The sequence below is a fragment of the Carassius auratus genome, chromosome 14, assembly GCF_003368295.1.
Source record: "Carassius auratus strain Wakin chromosome 14, ASM336829v1, whole genome shotgun sequence".
Taxonomy (NCBI): domain Eukaryota; kingdom Metazoa; phylum Chordata; class Actinopteri; order Cypriniformes; family Cyprinidae; genus Carassius; species Carassius auratus.
The window spans coordinates 20,466,343-20,481,902 of record NC_039256.1 but is presented as its reverse complement, the minus strand read 5'-3'; the positions used below and the strand labels follow the sequence as shown (position 1 = coordinate 20,481,902).

The 15,560-nt window shown below is 36.1% G+C and overlaps 2 protein-coding genes across 3 annotated transcripts; both read left to right on the top strand.

Moving 5' to 3' along the window:
- Positions 1-74: 74 nt before the first annotated feature.
- vgll1 (vestigial like family member 1) lies at positions 75-2,491 on the top strand. Its single transcript, XM_026281417.1, has 4 exons — positions 75-245; positions 1,290-1,492; positions 1,585-1,977; positions 2,181-2,491. Exons 2-4 carry the CDS (start codon positions 1,303-1,305, stop codon positions 2,219-2,221), a joined length of 624 nt encoding a protein of 207 aa, XP_026137202.1. The 5' UTR covers positions 75-245; positions 1,290-1,302; the 3' UTR covers positions 2,222-2,491.
- A 5,062-nt stretch (positions 2,492-7,553) lies between these two features.
- On the top strand, positions 7,554-14,658 carry LOC113113971 (pinopsin). Of its 2 annotated transcripts, none has more exons than XM_026280597.1 (4): positions 7,554-8,057; positions 9,493-9,821; positions 12,229-12,462; positions 13,151-14,658. In XM_026280597.1, the coding sequence occupies exons 1-4, from the start codon at positions 7,676-7,678 to the stop codon at positions 13,343-13,345; spliced, it is 1,140 nt and encodes a 379-aa protein (XP_026136382.1). In that variant the 5' UTR covers positions 7,554-7,675; the 3' UTR covers positions 13,346-14,658. The 2 variants fall into 2 exon arrangements, with proteins under 2 accessions (XP_026136382.1, XP_026136381.1); XM_026280596.1 differs by having other exon boundaries at positions 7,554-8,087.
- Positions 14,659-15,560: the final 902 nt, after the last annotated feature.

Here is a 15,560-nt window from a genome sequence, read left to right as displayed (position 1 = left end):
ACAGTTAAATGGTCTAACTTGTTCAGTCACATTCTACTCGTGCTGGTTAAAGTTCATAGATTAACGCCCCACATTTAAGGGCAAAAAGTGAAGTAGTTTCTTGTTGTCGATGTACAAAAGGAAACGATTAAACTGTAGCGTTTTCAATTCTCGCGCAAGAGCGGATATTTCGCCTTTGTATGATCAGTGTAACTGAAGCGTGGGAGCGTCTGATTTAACACTCGAGAATTCACGCCTTTTGCACGGTGAGTAAAAACGGTGGCCGTTTCCATTACAGCAATATTTCATCATTTTAAAATAGCTTTAACAAAAACGTAGAGTTAAGCGTTATGCTGAATTCTATAAATCTGGATAAAATCAAGTGCTATAGCTCCTAAACCTAGTGATTTACGTGCAGTTTGCTGTTCAGAGAGGGGACAGACTGTTTTAATGTTTTAATATTCTGCAACAGTGCCAGTATTAAGATTTTATATTAAGTAGCCTAGATATGTATCTGCATTTTCGTGAATATGTAGACTTCAATTATAACTTCCGAAAGACCTAAAAAAAAATAATAATAAGAAAACCTTCAGATAGCTAGCTTCAGATATCAATCATTACTAAATATTAACTTAAAATGAAAAAAAAAAAAAAACATTTATTTTAAATATAGTTTGCAGACCTGTTACCTGTTATCTATCTATTTATCTATTTATCTTAAGAGTATGGTACTGTTTAGATAGATAGATAGATAAATAGAAAGATAGATAGATAGCAATGCATTTAACACATCAACGTTTAATCAACAACATTATAAAATGTGTTTGACATATGATGACGTTTTGTTCAGTGCCGTCCACTTTTAATTTATTAAACATATCATACATTTCTCATAAGCTAACAAAAACAAATTGTCCTTTTTTTTTTTTTTTTTGCTGTGGAAAGTTCAAGATTTAGTTCTTTAGCAGAATAGCACTTACCAACATAAGACGTCAACCAAAAAATGCATAAAAATTGATTCGGCCTCATATTGATCTTAATAATACTGTATCGCTTACTGCAGCAAACCTTAATACTCGAGTAATTGATGCTAATATAATATAAATCCACTTAGCAAATATAGAACAGCTGGGTTGTGACATATCCCATGCTTACATAATCTTATTCATCTATACCATTGAAAGAATGCAAATAATGCCATGCATTTGCAATTTCACATTAGATTTAGAAGACAAATACTTAAACACACAATAAGCTGTCACCACGGCAGGATAGACGGATAAATGATGCAATGCCTACTGTTTCTGCAGTACCAGATCAGTGATGGAGGAGGGTCTAGGGAACCCTGTGGCTAAGAAGACTAAAGAGGAGTCTGGTAGTGTCCTTCTCACTTACTTCCAAGGAGACATCAACAGCATGGTGGATGAACATTTCTCCCGTGCTCTGAGTCAAGCAAATAAACCGAAGGAGGAAGGCTCCAACATCAAAAGAAATCATAAAGTTGCTCAAACAAGTAACTGTTCCTCTTAAATTTAGCTTTTACATAAAATATGTGACTTGCTAAATGGATTGAAACACTGAATTCAATATTTATTTTATTTTTAGATGGGCTTTCAAGTCAATGGGAAGCAGAGTCACAAACCAGGTTTCAGTCCTTGTTTCCTCCGGAACATCTCCAGCAAGGAACAAGCAGGGAGGTTCAATCCCACCATCACATGCCACCAAATCACCCTGCAAACAGTGCTATTCTGTGGTCAGGGGATTCCAGGCAGGGATTGAGTGTTGTACTGCCCCCCATGATGTACCCCTCGGCTGTATCCTCTGGTGGTTTGATGGTAGCAGAACATCAGTACTCTAATTCAATGTTAAATTTCCTCCACAACGATCACCCTGACGTGGGCACAGTAGTGCGACCCTCCTCCAAACAAAACCTTGCATCTGGATGGACCAAGTATCCTGGATTTGGCGATCAGATGACTGATATGAATCTTAATTCTGGTAAATGCCATAATTTTCTACCATCCTATTTTAATAACACCATTTTATTTCTGTGATGGCAAAGCTGAATTTGCCATCACTTTAGTTTTCAGCGTCTCATGATCCTTCTTATTCATGTATGCTATTATTCACATTCTTTTTCATTTTATAAGACATTATCCATCTTAAGTATTTTAATTAAGTAACTTGTGATTGCCTTTTAGGTGTACAGGCGACTGAGAAAAAGGATCTTTTTTGGATTTAACAAGGTTATTTGAGATTTAAAAGGAAGAACAAAGAAGTCTTTCATCACTTTTTCATCGTTTAACTGAACAAGTGACTAATGGACCTTGCAATGCTTCACCTGGAGGCGTCTGCACATCCAACCTGTTCAGAAACAAGCTCTTCATGTACCACAGCACAGAAGAAGATTGTACAAGAGATTGGCCTCAGGCTCTGTGGTTAAAGACGTTTTACACGCACACAGGAACACACACTAAATCTATGTTTTACATACATACATACATTCATGCAAACATACATACATACATATATATATATATATATATATATATATATATATATATATATATATATATATATATATTGTCTGAAAGCTATTTTGTTGCATTTAATTTGTCAGATAGGCTTCTCTGGGTGTAAATAACTGATCTCGAAAAATATTACAAACATAATACATTGAACATTGTAAATGTACAAAAACAAAGTATAAAGAGGTTTTATATGAGAAGTGCAGATGTTGCATAGTTTGCACAAAACATATTTATTCTCATTTCATTTATGCTTGAATGAGAGCATTATACAACTTGTCTATGCAGTCATTTTGTCAAATTCGACTGCTTTTAAGTGCCAGACAATACTGTAGTTTGATTGAATGCACAGCCTTTGATGTCGACAACAAAAGGAATCTTTCTCCTCTCTTTTAAAAATTAAAATGTTATTTATTTTGCTACCCTTAATACAGTTAGTCACATTTTATTATTGGCATTTGGCATTGTTTTTCCCTGCTATCTTTGATAATCAGAACAGAACTGTAAGGTCACAAACCAGTTGAAAATCACTTTGGTATTGTGTTGTATAAATGTCATTGTATTGTATTTCCAAATGGGATATTACAGTATTTCATTTGTACATTACAGTATTTAAGACATACTTGATTTAAGTTATTATTACATTGGTGGTCAAGTATGACATATTAGCTAATGAAAACACTATAACCCTAGTGGGCGACAACAACAATGCACTGCATCTCGCTGTAAAATACATTAATTATAACAGCATGATGTGAGGTCTATATGTCTTGGAGCATATCTTAATCTCACACTATGATGTAAGTATCACTCCACTCCACTCCCCCACCATGAATCCAATTCATGGACGCAGATGGAGGAACAGCCATCTCTCCACACCCCTGCTTGAGGATTACTGATGTCCTTGTACTATATTTAGCTGTTACCCATCTGGTGGCACACATGTCCCTTTCCAAATAAAAATGACCAAAGCCAAGACTAAACTCTGCATTCAGACTCACCTCTGGCTAGAAACATTCAGCACAATAATCGATCACTCCACATTTTATTGCAGTGGGAGTGGAGGACAAATCCTTTTTCTGAGCACAGAACTTTATAATTACACAGTATTACTTGATTCTACATCCTTACTAGTATCTGAAAAGCAGTACGGGAAATATGTCTAATTCAGCAGGCAAAATTAAATGGACACTTTTCTATCCCAAGAGGTCACAGGAGGAGCTGTGAATGGCACAGAAAGTGCCACAACTGACATGTTCATATTGTATTCATACTACACACATTTATATAAATTATAACCTACTTTGACAATGTGATTTTAAAATGCAGCTACTAAAAAACGAAACTGGCACCATCTTACATCTCAGTTATCAATTAGCGGTATCAGATCATGGAGGACTTCAGCTTTAATATTACTCTAATGCTGTGTCAGTGTTTGTCTTGTTGCTTCGCCGGTTCTTTTGGACACTGAAACAGAATCTAATATGCAGGCAAAATTATTAGTTTTAATAATTGTATTTATTTGTTGATTCATCATGTAATCAGCTGGTTAACATACAGTCAGGCCATTTTTACAGGAGTCCTTACCCCAGCTAACAGGAAACATTGTCTGGCAAGGTTCTCTCAAAGTTGTGAACAAATTCAATCCTCCAGCAACATTAATAGAAGTCAAAGATATCTGGTCAATAATGCACTCAAAACATTAGCACAAAAGCATTATTAATACATTTTAAAACATTCAAAACAATTTTAGTTAGACTTTCACCTGAATTTAAATGTTTGTTTAAATGTTGCTAGTTGTTAGAATGTTTAGAGAACATTTTCATAATGTTTGCAAAATGATGAAGCTCAAAACTTATGAGCCATCTATCTAATGCAGTGCTTCTCAGCTTTAACTAGAAAAGGTCTCATTTGTTTAGAAAGGACATTTTAGGAGGAAAAAAACTCAATGTTATTGTGCAAAGGGTAAAACTCTTCTGGCATTTCGGATTGGCTTTATTATCAAAACTCTCTCCATTAAAACCTCCGCTCTCCTCTTTACTCATATTTAATCTGTTATTCTAATATAGTCTGCAGTGACACCTCAGAGAATCCACAGGGCACAACTCAATTATCACTGACCTATGGAGGTGTCACCTTTAAATAGGACAGATTTAACTTTTGGCTTCATAAAATAGTATTATTTCTAAAACAATACTGCCTGACAGCTGAGACTAAATAGCTTCTGTTAACTATTGTGAGCTGATAACACTGACCTACAAGTATCGGTGGATTCTGCCAGAAGCCCTTGTGTTAATGCTGATATGTCTGTGTTATTAACCTTTTTCCTCACACAAATACATTTGTAGCCATGGAGTATGATATGACAAGGTGCTGCTGTTTTATGTATGTGATTTATAGTGAGAATCATACTTTATTAATTAACAATATAAAACCATGTGGGCTCCACAGGGGAAATCATCACAAAGGTGGTGGCAAAATTACCATAACAAGATTTTCCATGGAGTGGATCAAAACTCACAGCCACACAACCAGTTACTGTGGATGTGAGATATATGATCACGGCAGTATTGGAAAAAGATTCAAAGAGTGTCCAAATTAAAACAAAAATTTGACTATGAACATTGCATGGCTGTTGTAAGTTAGCAACTTTTGATTACCTGTCAGTTAATGTATAGCCATCCATATCATCATATCTTTAATACCATATATCTGACAAAATTTAAGTTTACTTTTGAATCTCAGGATAAAGCACTATCTGGCAGAAGTTGGCGCTTTGATTGATAAATTTTATTTAAAGAATGCTTCACATGGTCTGACTTGATAGAGTCTAATGGACAAAAAAAAAAGAGGAAAGATTCATAGTCATAATTCCAAGAAAATAAATTTTATACAGATATTATAAATGGCCAACTATAAAAAAATATATTTTCTGAAATAGAACTTTAAGCATAGGCAGTATTTTTTCTCCCCAGCAAAATAAACAATTTGTTGAACCTTAATGCATGGGTAGGGGAGAATGGGAAATGTTATGATACAGTGTGAGTTGTAACATCATTGATATTTTTAAATTAAATATAGAAATAAAATAATACATCTGGCTTACAGTTTGATTTACAATCATGTAAATGGTAAATGGCCATGATAACCTGAATCTAAAAGTGATTCTGAGCTTGAGTATAAAACCTCACTTCATCTATCTCAATTTTGTTTTAAATGTATAAGTCATTCACTGTAAATTTAAATATGTTAACGTTACTTTAAAAAGTCTTAGAATCTTCTTAAAATTTATTTAAGGTTTAGTTCAAACCTTACTACGCAATTAGCCTAGCCTACTACAATAAAACCATTTTATTAAGGGATTTGTGTCTATTGTGTTTTCTTCCTTTCTTTCTACACTTCAAAGTCCCGATCTGAACCAAATTTTTTGCCATTCACACTCCAAAGTCCCAGTCTACGTCAAAAAAAAGACTCAGTAATCGCTCCACGGTTCCAATATAAATCAATTTTTTTTCACAATCTATACTCCGAAGTGTCAGGGGGCTTTCACACTTGTCATGTCTGGTTTGAGTAAAAACGAACCCTGGTGCGATTGCTCTGTTAGTGTGGTTCGTTTGAATAAGTGTGAATGCAGCAAAACAAACTCTGGTTCCGTTCAAATGATATATGAACGCAACACGGACCAAATACTTCTAAACAAACAAAAAACAGGAAGTAATGAAAAGATGCAACATGATTTGACGATGTGGTGGAACATAAAACAAAATCAGATAAAGTGCCTTTTATGAGCTCCTTGTAAGTTTGCATGTGGTGAAAATAAAATTATATATAGGGCAATTGAACCAAGTGTGAAAACACCTTCAACATGAATCAAAACAAAAGATTTGAGAATATATTCAGATTATGCCTGGTAACCGATTTTTTTTTTTTTTTTTTTTTTTTTTACAATTCTAATTAATTACATGATGTGGTGATTAATGAATCAAAATAATCGCACATCAAATTTGGAGAAATTACTCACAAAAGATAATTTGAAGTCATTGTTGTGTAAAGCATCAAACAGTCATTACAAAAAGTAGGTTCAGCAAGACAAATTTTATTTGATAAAATTTATTACATACTTTTGGACCATGTGAGTAAATGATGACAGAGTCATTTTTGGTTGGGTGAACTATAGCTAACTATAATAATTTATTTTCTTCATTTGTATTATTATTACTATGACAATATGAAATTATTTCTTTAATGAAATTATACTCTAAATAATAAACTAAAACTCCCAGTAGGTGGTGGTAAATGTCTTAATGATTAAGTCATCGAGTCATTTATTCATTCATTTGATTCGTTCAAATGGCTGATTCATTCAGGAGTGAAGTAAATGGTTCTTTATGAATGGTTCATTGAATCATTAAGCTTGCAGCGGGTCATCACCATCAGACCGATCGGTGTGTGACATCAAAGTACCGCAATACAAGAGCTCCTTAATACAAGAGAGTTATTGCTCTGTCTCATAATAGTCATCAGTAGACTGTATGAAATGGCAGATGATCCATAGGTCTGGGGCGGGGCAAGTGCATCAAATTCGTTAATAATTTTAACGAGTTATTTTTCCTCCATAATTAATTAAACAAATTAACACGTTAAATTACCAGCCCTAATTCAGATATATTCGAAACATTCAGATGTAAGCCCTTTCATAATCCCAAACATTTTCATAAGTAACTAACAAATATACTTTTTTCGACCTACTGCATACTGAACTGTGAGCAGCGCAATGTTGCTATGGTTAGTTCCTCAGGCAAACTTGATTTCATTAGAACAGAACAGAGTCCACTGGAAAGTATTGAAAGCTATAGCCTACGTATCTGTGGAAAAATATATTATAGCATTTATCAATACGAAAACGATATGCAAATGTATAAAATATAATATATATAGGCCTATAGTCTAAAAATAATATGCACCCCCACCCCCCACCCCTCATAATTCGCACCCTGGTCACCCTGGCGCTCAAAGACGCGCCTCTCAGACGCACGGGAGGTCAGCAGCAGCAGAGGCAGGGTGTTAATGGTGGGCTGCGCGTCAGTGAGGGGGGAGATGAGAACTGTGCATCCATCCGTGAGGAAAGTCATAGTGTCAACACTATTTAGCCGTACAGTAAGGCTGCTATGGTCGTCTACATCTGGAGTTTGAACATTAGCTACAAAGACACTTCTGAGCTCAATCAAAGTGCAAATGTCAGTTCAGAAGACGCCCTAGAGCCCCACGATCCCCCACCCGGCCTGAGCCGAACCGGCCACACGGTGACCGCCGTCTGCCTCGGAATCATTCTGGTGTTTGGATTCCTCAACAACCTGTTCGTCCTGCTCATCTTTGCGAGGTTTCGCTCGCTGTGGACACCTATAAACCTCATCCTGCTGAACATCAGCGTGAGTGACATACTGGTCTGTTTGTTTGGGACTCCCTTCAGCTTCGCTTCCAGTCTCTATGGGAAATGGTTGTTGGGATATCACGGCTGCAAATGGTACGGGTTCGCCAATTCGCTTTTTGGTAAGTTTCCTACTGAAGTTCATCCAACAGGTGAGCTATATTTCAAAGGATATTTTACAGCTGAACTTTCTTTGTAGCGATGTGCGTTGCTTTCTTGAGTAAGCTACAGGTGTATTGCTGATCGATGAGTAACGCTTTTAACACAAACACACAATATCCATGGTCGTTATATATTTAATAACTATTTATTAATAGCGTCTTCAAACCAAAAGCTTAATAATGTTCATATTTTAGTAGTTTTTGGGAAGCTTAGGAAAAAAATATAAGCCAGAAAAATATAGGTTAAGTTTAGAAAATATAAATAAATAAATAAACATATATGTATAAGTTTGTTGCTGACTAATTTTAATCAAGCATTTGATTTGAAAATGTCTGTGTGTGCGTCACTCAACAGCACACAATTATAAGTAAATAAGTTTTCAAGATGTTGCAGTTAAAGTAGTTAACCAACACTAATCATAATATATATAGCATATGCAAAAATAATGCATATGCAAAATATCTCTTGCTGTAAGGTCAATCTGCTTCTATTTTTATTATTAATGCTCAAGGCAGACAGAATCACACTGATTTTATCTTCTCTGGGGGTTGTCTCGGAAGTCACAGTTATCTGACATTTGAATGGAGAGCTCGTTTAAGACCATTAATTATTCTAGTGGGAGTGTTATGACACCCCCTGTATCTCTTGCTGTGATGTGTAGAGGAACTGCAGGGACAAGTGCAGAGCACTTTTATGCAGAACATGTGGACCTGCAGTGCAATCCCACTGAAGCAGAATGAAGTTCAAAGTTTTTCTCTGTGGTTAACAATTGGACAGAAGAAATAAATATGTTGTCAACAGCTTCTTCGAGCTCCATCATCTTGTGTAAAGACACATCTGCATTGTTTTCAGGATGGGTTGTTAAATAATGACTTGTCTCCATACCTTTGACCTCACATCAGTGTTCAGTAAAAACTAAAATTAATTTTGTATGTTTTAATAATTTTATACATTCTTTCAGATAGTTTATAAACACTGTGCATTGATTTTTAGAGTTCATAAAAAGTTTTTAATCAATAAATAGTTTTTTTCTAGTTTTGATAAACAGCCATTAAAGTCTTGTTAACACAATACCTCAATGTTGCAGATAATTTGGGCAGTTTCTATATAACAGATGTAGGTTGTGCGACTGATCCAGGGACAGAACAGGATGCACTTTGCATTTAACCTCAGACTTCTCTCTAGGGGACTGTCCCGGATGTTCACGGTAAATGGCTTTGTCAAACTTGGGTTTATTGTCATTTTCCCCCTGCGTGACAGAAAGTTGTCAAAATTGCTGTCATTGCTTGGTGTAGACTGGCAATATATTATGATAAAAAGACATTTGGAATATTCACAAGCTATTTGTTTTGTGACCGCCATTTTTCCATATCTGTTTTATTTATCCCAAAATAGGAATTGTGTCTCTGATGTCTCTGTCCATACTATCATATGAGCGTTATGCCGCCCTGCTGCGCCCCACCAAGGCAGACGTGTCTGACTTCCGCAGGGCCTGGCTCTGTGTGGCCGGATCCTGGCTCTATTCACTGGTGTGGACTCTCCCCCCGTTCCTGGGCTGGAGTAGCTATGGACCTGAAGGGCCCGGGACAACATGCTCAGTGCAGTGGCATCAGCGCTCAGCCAACAGCATGTCTTATGTGATGTGCCTGTTCATCTTCTGTCTGCTTCTACCCCTAATGCTCATGATCTTCTGCTATGGCAAAATCCTGTGCATTATTAAAGGGGTGAGTGAGAGAGGATTTATTCATTATTATATGTTTGTATGTATATGTTATTATTTCTTAAATGAACTATATATTTTTACACCAATCAATAGAGTACTGGAAGAGAAACATAAAACATCCATTTTACATTGTTCCATTGTACAAAAAGGTTATTTCATAGTGAAAAAGTTTCTTTAGATCAAATAAAAAGATCTTTACACTACGGAAAATCATTCTTTTAACTGTTTACTTGAAGCTTCTTTGGGCTTCTTTTATAGCATCACTGTAGAAACATCCTTTTGGAACATTTAATTTTTAAGATTGTAGAATAAAGCTATTGTGATTTTTGATTTTGTGATATTTGGCCAGTTTCTAGAGAGCATAACATAGTATTAATAATACAATTATTATTTCTAAGTCAAAAGATTCAGTTTAAAAAGTCAAAACGTATTTTCTATTATTAGTAGTTTTTTTTAAGCACGATTATCATATTGTCATATTGCTCCATCGTCAAATTGTGAATGATGAATGATTCAATAACTCATATAAAGACTGCTTTCACAATTTTTTATCATGTTTTTCTAAGGAAGAAATGGTAAGGCTACATCTCATGCAGTCGCATGCACTCCAAGTAGGTACTACTTTGCCACTATTAAAAGGATGTTCTATATAGTTTGAATGTGTGTATATAGTATTAATGTAATCCAGATGTACTATATTTGTCATTTTGTCACTGTCATGTGACCTACAAGCATCAGTTATGATGCTTCACTGTCATTCACAAATCCTCTTTCGTGAGAGTGAGGTGTCCATTGGATGTGCACTAAAGGATGTTTCATAAACACTTTGAATTTGAACATGAATAGTGTGAACCTGGAGAAACAATGCAGGTAAAACTCCCATCACTAATACAGTGACTGAAAGCACAAACATCGACAAGAAGAGGGATCCCAGTGCTTTTGTGTAACATGTCTGTGGAAATAAAGCTGTTGTACCCAGAACTCTGCAATGATGTCTCATAGCTAGTGTCAAATTAACATTTCAACCCCCGGCCAGCTACAGATAACAGATTCTCCGCTCTTGGATTCTTTATTTATCCATTTGATATGGATTTGTCCAGCTAAGGGAATAAGATCAAAGCACTTTGGGGCATCAGGTTAGACAGTGCTCAGGGCGAAGAAGGCTTTAGGTTTTTGTGACTCACCTATGCCTGAGGCATATTTCATAAACACATCACCGTGTGAAGAAATATGTCATGAGCATTTCCAGCAGGTATGCAGGGAGCCAGCCTCTAGTCGCCAGAGCGATTCTATGAATGAATCACCATCTGAGTTATTTTTAGAACGAAGAGTCTGTTACTACTGGTGACAAACTGTTATGTAAGAAACCTATTTCCTTCAGGATTCACTCTGTTCAGTAGCAGGCACCACATTGTGTATCAGACAAATGGAAAGAGCTGCTTCCATTACACGTATGAGTGGGCCAATCGCTAAAGCCCTTTGGCTTTTCTTAGAAACACAAACATGGAATTCTGATGGGATTCAAAAGGAGGAATTACAAGAAGAGAGCACTGGTAAAATCAGGGGGTGACATGTCTGAAAAAAAGTAATTGCATTCCTAAAATAGAATCACTCTAGACGTGTGGTATGAAATCGATTTCCAGTACACTATTCAATGGTAAGCGAATGAAAATGTATTTAGACACTATTAAGAAGCACTTTTTGGGGTGTTTATGAATGGAGGACACTTTTTTGTTTATTGAATCATTTGCAGAATCAAAGACTTCCAGGCAGAAGGGTTAATAAATTATGGAAATGGAAAAATTATACTGTACTGAAAGGAAATTTTGTTTATGTTGCTTCAAATTAATATTTTTTTTTGTCAGTGTCATTGATCCTACAAATTGCTGAAGGACACTTTCAGAGGATTACACAGGTGAGAAAACACAGCTAAGCTGGAGCTGTCAATACGAACACAATCATCTTGTGTAGGACAAATGGAGCATGTAAACGGTGTGAATTTCGACATTAGCCGGTGCAGGGAGCTCAGCTCCATTCATCAGCTCTCATTTGCCACCACTGCTGATTGGAAGTTCTCATTCGGTTCCTGACCGGCAGGAGATCTTTATAGAGAGAGATTACTTCATGATAGGAAGGGGATAAGGAAGTTGAACAGACTCCAGAGGGTAAAAGTCACGACTCTTGATGTTTTGATGCCTGAAGAAACCATCTGCCAGTCTTCTTTTAATGTGCAGACGGCTTACACATGGCAAGCTAATTCATGAACTGTATGACAGTTTATGTTATCTGCAGCAAGATGGAGGCTTTTAGTTGGATTTAAATGGTTGAAAAAGTCTTTCTACATCAAAATGCAGTGTTTAATGTACGCATAGATACGCATACATTAAGTGTTTCTTTTTTCGGCTAAGGTAACTAAGATCAACCTGCTGACTGCACAGAGGAGGGAGAACCATATCCTTCTCATGGTTATCACCATGGTCTCCTGCTATCTGCTGTGCTGGATGCCGTACGGGGTGGTGGCTCTGCTGGCCACCTTTGGCAGGAGGGGAGTGATCTCTCCCATAACCAGCGTGGTGCCATCAGTCCTGGCCAAGAGCAGCACAGTGGTCAACCCGGTCATATATGTGCTTTTCAACAGCCAGGTTAGTCCATAGATGAAATGAATTTAGAATTTTTTAGTTGGGGTGTAGAAACACTGTACTGTGTCCTAGTGTATTGATTTGACAATAAACAATTAAGTGCATTTATCATTAGAACTATATATTATTTATCACAGAATTTTTTTTTTTTAAATAACCTAAAAGCTAAGCTATAAGGCCACTATATTCAGCCACATACCATAATTTGCATCTACTACTTTTGATGCATATTTTGGAAAATCAAATCTAACCAAATTCGGACCAAATGTTCAGATTTGTCAAAATATTGCATCACATAATTAATAATCACATTCAATGGTCAGAGCTAGTATTTCAATATTTAAATTGTATATATTTTTATATTTTAATGTATGCACATTGTTAGGAAAAAAGTGCACAAAGCATATAAAGTATACTCCATTTTCCACATTCCACTCCATCTAGTGCAGTCGAATGCGCAGACCTTTAAAAAAAATACTTAGTTGCCCATGAGTGCTCAGGTAGCACATGCACTGCTGTCCATGCACAAGTCTGTGAGGACACAAAAAAGTATGTTGTGCATTGTCCATGAGACGAAAGTGGAACACAGACAAGTATACTTAAAAGGACAACATTGTACCTTATCTTCCCCTAAAAAAGGTCTATATTAGTGAAATTAAATGCAGACTGTTTCATTCTTTTTTCCTTTCAGTTCTACAGGTGTTTCTTAGCATTTCTGAAGTGTCATGGAGATCCATCTTTTCACTGCCAGAATCCTCAGCACAGCAGCAAAGAGGATCCTCATGTGCTCAAGCCCTGTGATGGGCCCTCATGGCATCGTGGCATCAAGGGCTCCCAGAAAAAAGAGCAGCACACCCTGGCATTAGTGGTCCATTACACCCCCTGACACTCTCAAAGACTGCCCAGGCTCTTTACAGATCAGCATTTATGATGCAGTATAATGAAAACTGACAGTGTGATGATTGTTCCAATATCACCACAAAGTTTCATATGACCAGTGTATCAGAATCCCTGAGTAGGACCGAAACAAGACTTAAAATTAATGTGCACTGTGTCAGGTTAACAAATACTCTAGAAAAAAATAATGTATTTTTAGATACATACTATATAATGAACAGTTGAATAAAGACAACACGTTGCTAACAGTGCAGTGAAGCAGTTAGTGTAGTGTCAGCCTGTGAATGCTGTATTTAGTGTAGTTACACTTGTCACCAACAGTAGGAGCCACTGCCCATATCATACTGCAGTGAGATTCACTAATGTTTAATCATATATAACAGAACTGTAAAGTTGAGTCCATACCCATATGCGGCTTGTGGCAGATTTTTTTAATGCATAATTTATTACTAGCCTTTGATATTGGCATGTTAGCTAATAAAAGTTTCCCTATAGCATAGTATTAAATATTTTTAAGATATTAAAGCCCACTGCTTCATTGATATCTCCATGTACTTAAGTGTTATCATATTTTATTAAGCTTTACAAAACTGTATAAAGTGTATTTTTGTGAGTAAATGTGAGTCATGTTATAACACAAAGACATGTAATTACGTCATTATTCCAGCTGAAGTATTTTCACACTTCAATCCTGCATCATTTGCACATTTTCAGGAAAGTGTGAACATTTTAATGTGCCATTTTCAGTTCCATAGGCCCACAGTCTCTTTTTCACCAACACGCACAAAACAGACACTGAGTCATGCGTTACCAATCATTCTATCCATCCCTGAAAAAAGAAGCAGTGAATACAAGGTTTGCTATGTATGTGTTAAATTCTATCTCCCTGTAATAATTTTATAATTTTGTAATTATAAACACTAGTCTGTAGCTAGTTTTACAAGTTACTGCACTTTATACTTTCTAGTCATTTTCAGAACAGCCAATGCACTGGAAGTCTATCAGCTTTCTTTCTCTTTGAAAAATAGTGAAAATTACATAAAGCAACAGCATCATGATTATCAGTATATTACCTAACTACTGTACAATAACTTATAAAGCCTTGATTTTTAAGGGGCGCCTGAAAGAAGATTTAGAATTTGCAGGAAGAATTTTTTAACATGCTTTGTGTGTAGCTTTAATTTGTGACAATAAATGATAAGTGCCAATATTTTTCACTGTAAATGACCTCACGTTACTCATGAGCATTGCTTATTCAAAACGCTGAAATATGTATACTTCCACCTACATGCATTCACACTACGCAGGAAGCACATTGCTTTATATCTTATGTTTCGGTCAATAAAGGTCAAATGACAGATCCCAGTTGTCCCCTTTCACGACTTGTGGGCGAAGATCATTTCCTAATGTATGAAGCGAGTGTTTGAAATAATACTGATGACTTCGGAAAATGTGAGCCCTGGCAGTGGGGGTGGAACTGAGGTTAGATGCTTCAGTTCATGTGAAACCTGTTGAGTGTTTTGTCTTTTGCATAAAATTGATCGATACTATGTAATCAGCATAATTAGGTTCTATTGTCAACAGACTACATTTAAATGAAAAACCTTTTTGTTTTTAATATTATGTACTGTTTATAACCAACATTACAGTCCCTTCATTTAAAAAAAATGTCTAACAAACTATAAACTATGTATAGATGCTTACTCGTTTACAGATACAGCAATTCTTTCAACAGAAAGATCAAGTGGAGTTATGAGAATATGTACTTGAGACCACCAGTTGGTGGTTAAAATGAGGTCAAAAGTTGTCAACTGTATATAGGCCAAAAGCCAAAAGGAAGAGCATGTCACTCATAGATTTTCGAGGATGCTTTATAGATGTGGTAAAGTAGGAACTTGTTATCGACCTTGATTATCTAACAAAATGGTTATGGTTCATAAAAACCAGGTTTCATAATGGGTTTTGCTGGTGTTTATGCACACGACTGCAAAGAATCTTCATTCTCTGTTGTTTACACCACATGTGCTTCACTCCGGTCAGATTTTTTTTAAAGAAACATAGACACATACAACATGTGACTTTATTTCCTGTGGTTTACTGACAAACAGAAACTCTGCTCTAATTGCAGCTCACAAGTCACCAATAATTAATGCCCAAAAATAAAGAGGCACCAAAAGTATTTGGACATATAAGTCACTTGTATG

Excerpts from the sequence above, each read along its gene's own strand:
- vgll1 (XM_026281417.1), top strand. The coding sequence starts at position 1,303 with ATGGAGGAGGGTCTAGGGAACCCTGTGGCTAAGAAGACTAAAGAGGAG. Across the intron at positions 1,493-1,584 it reads TCATAAAGTTGCTCAAACAA|ATGGGCTTTCAAGTCAATGG; the intron begins GTAACTGTTCCT and ends TTTTATTTTTAG. Across the intron at positions 1,978-2,180 it reads TGATATGAATCTTAATTCTG|GTGTACAGGCGACTGAGAAA; the intron begins GTAAATGCCATA and ends ATTGCCTTTTAG.
- LOC113113971 (XM_026280596.1), top strand. The coding sequence starts at position 7,676 with ATGGTCGTCTACATCTGGAGTTTGAACATTAGCTACAAAGACACTTCT. Across the intron at positions 9,822-12,228 it reads TCCTGTGCATTATTAAAGGG|GTAACTAAGATCAACCTGCT; the intron begins GTGAGTGAGAGA and ends TTTTCGGCTAAG. Across the intron at positions 12,463-13,150 it reads ATGTGCTTTTCAACAGCCAG|TTCTACAGGTGTTTCTTAGC; the intron begins GTTAGTCCATAG and ends TTTTCCTTTCAG.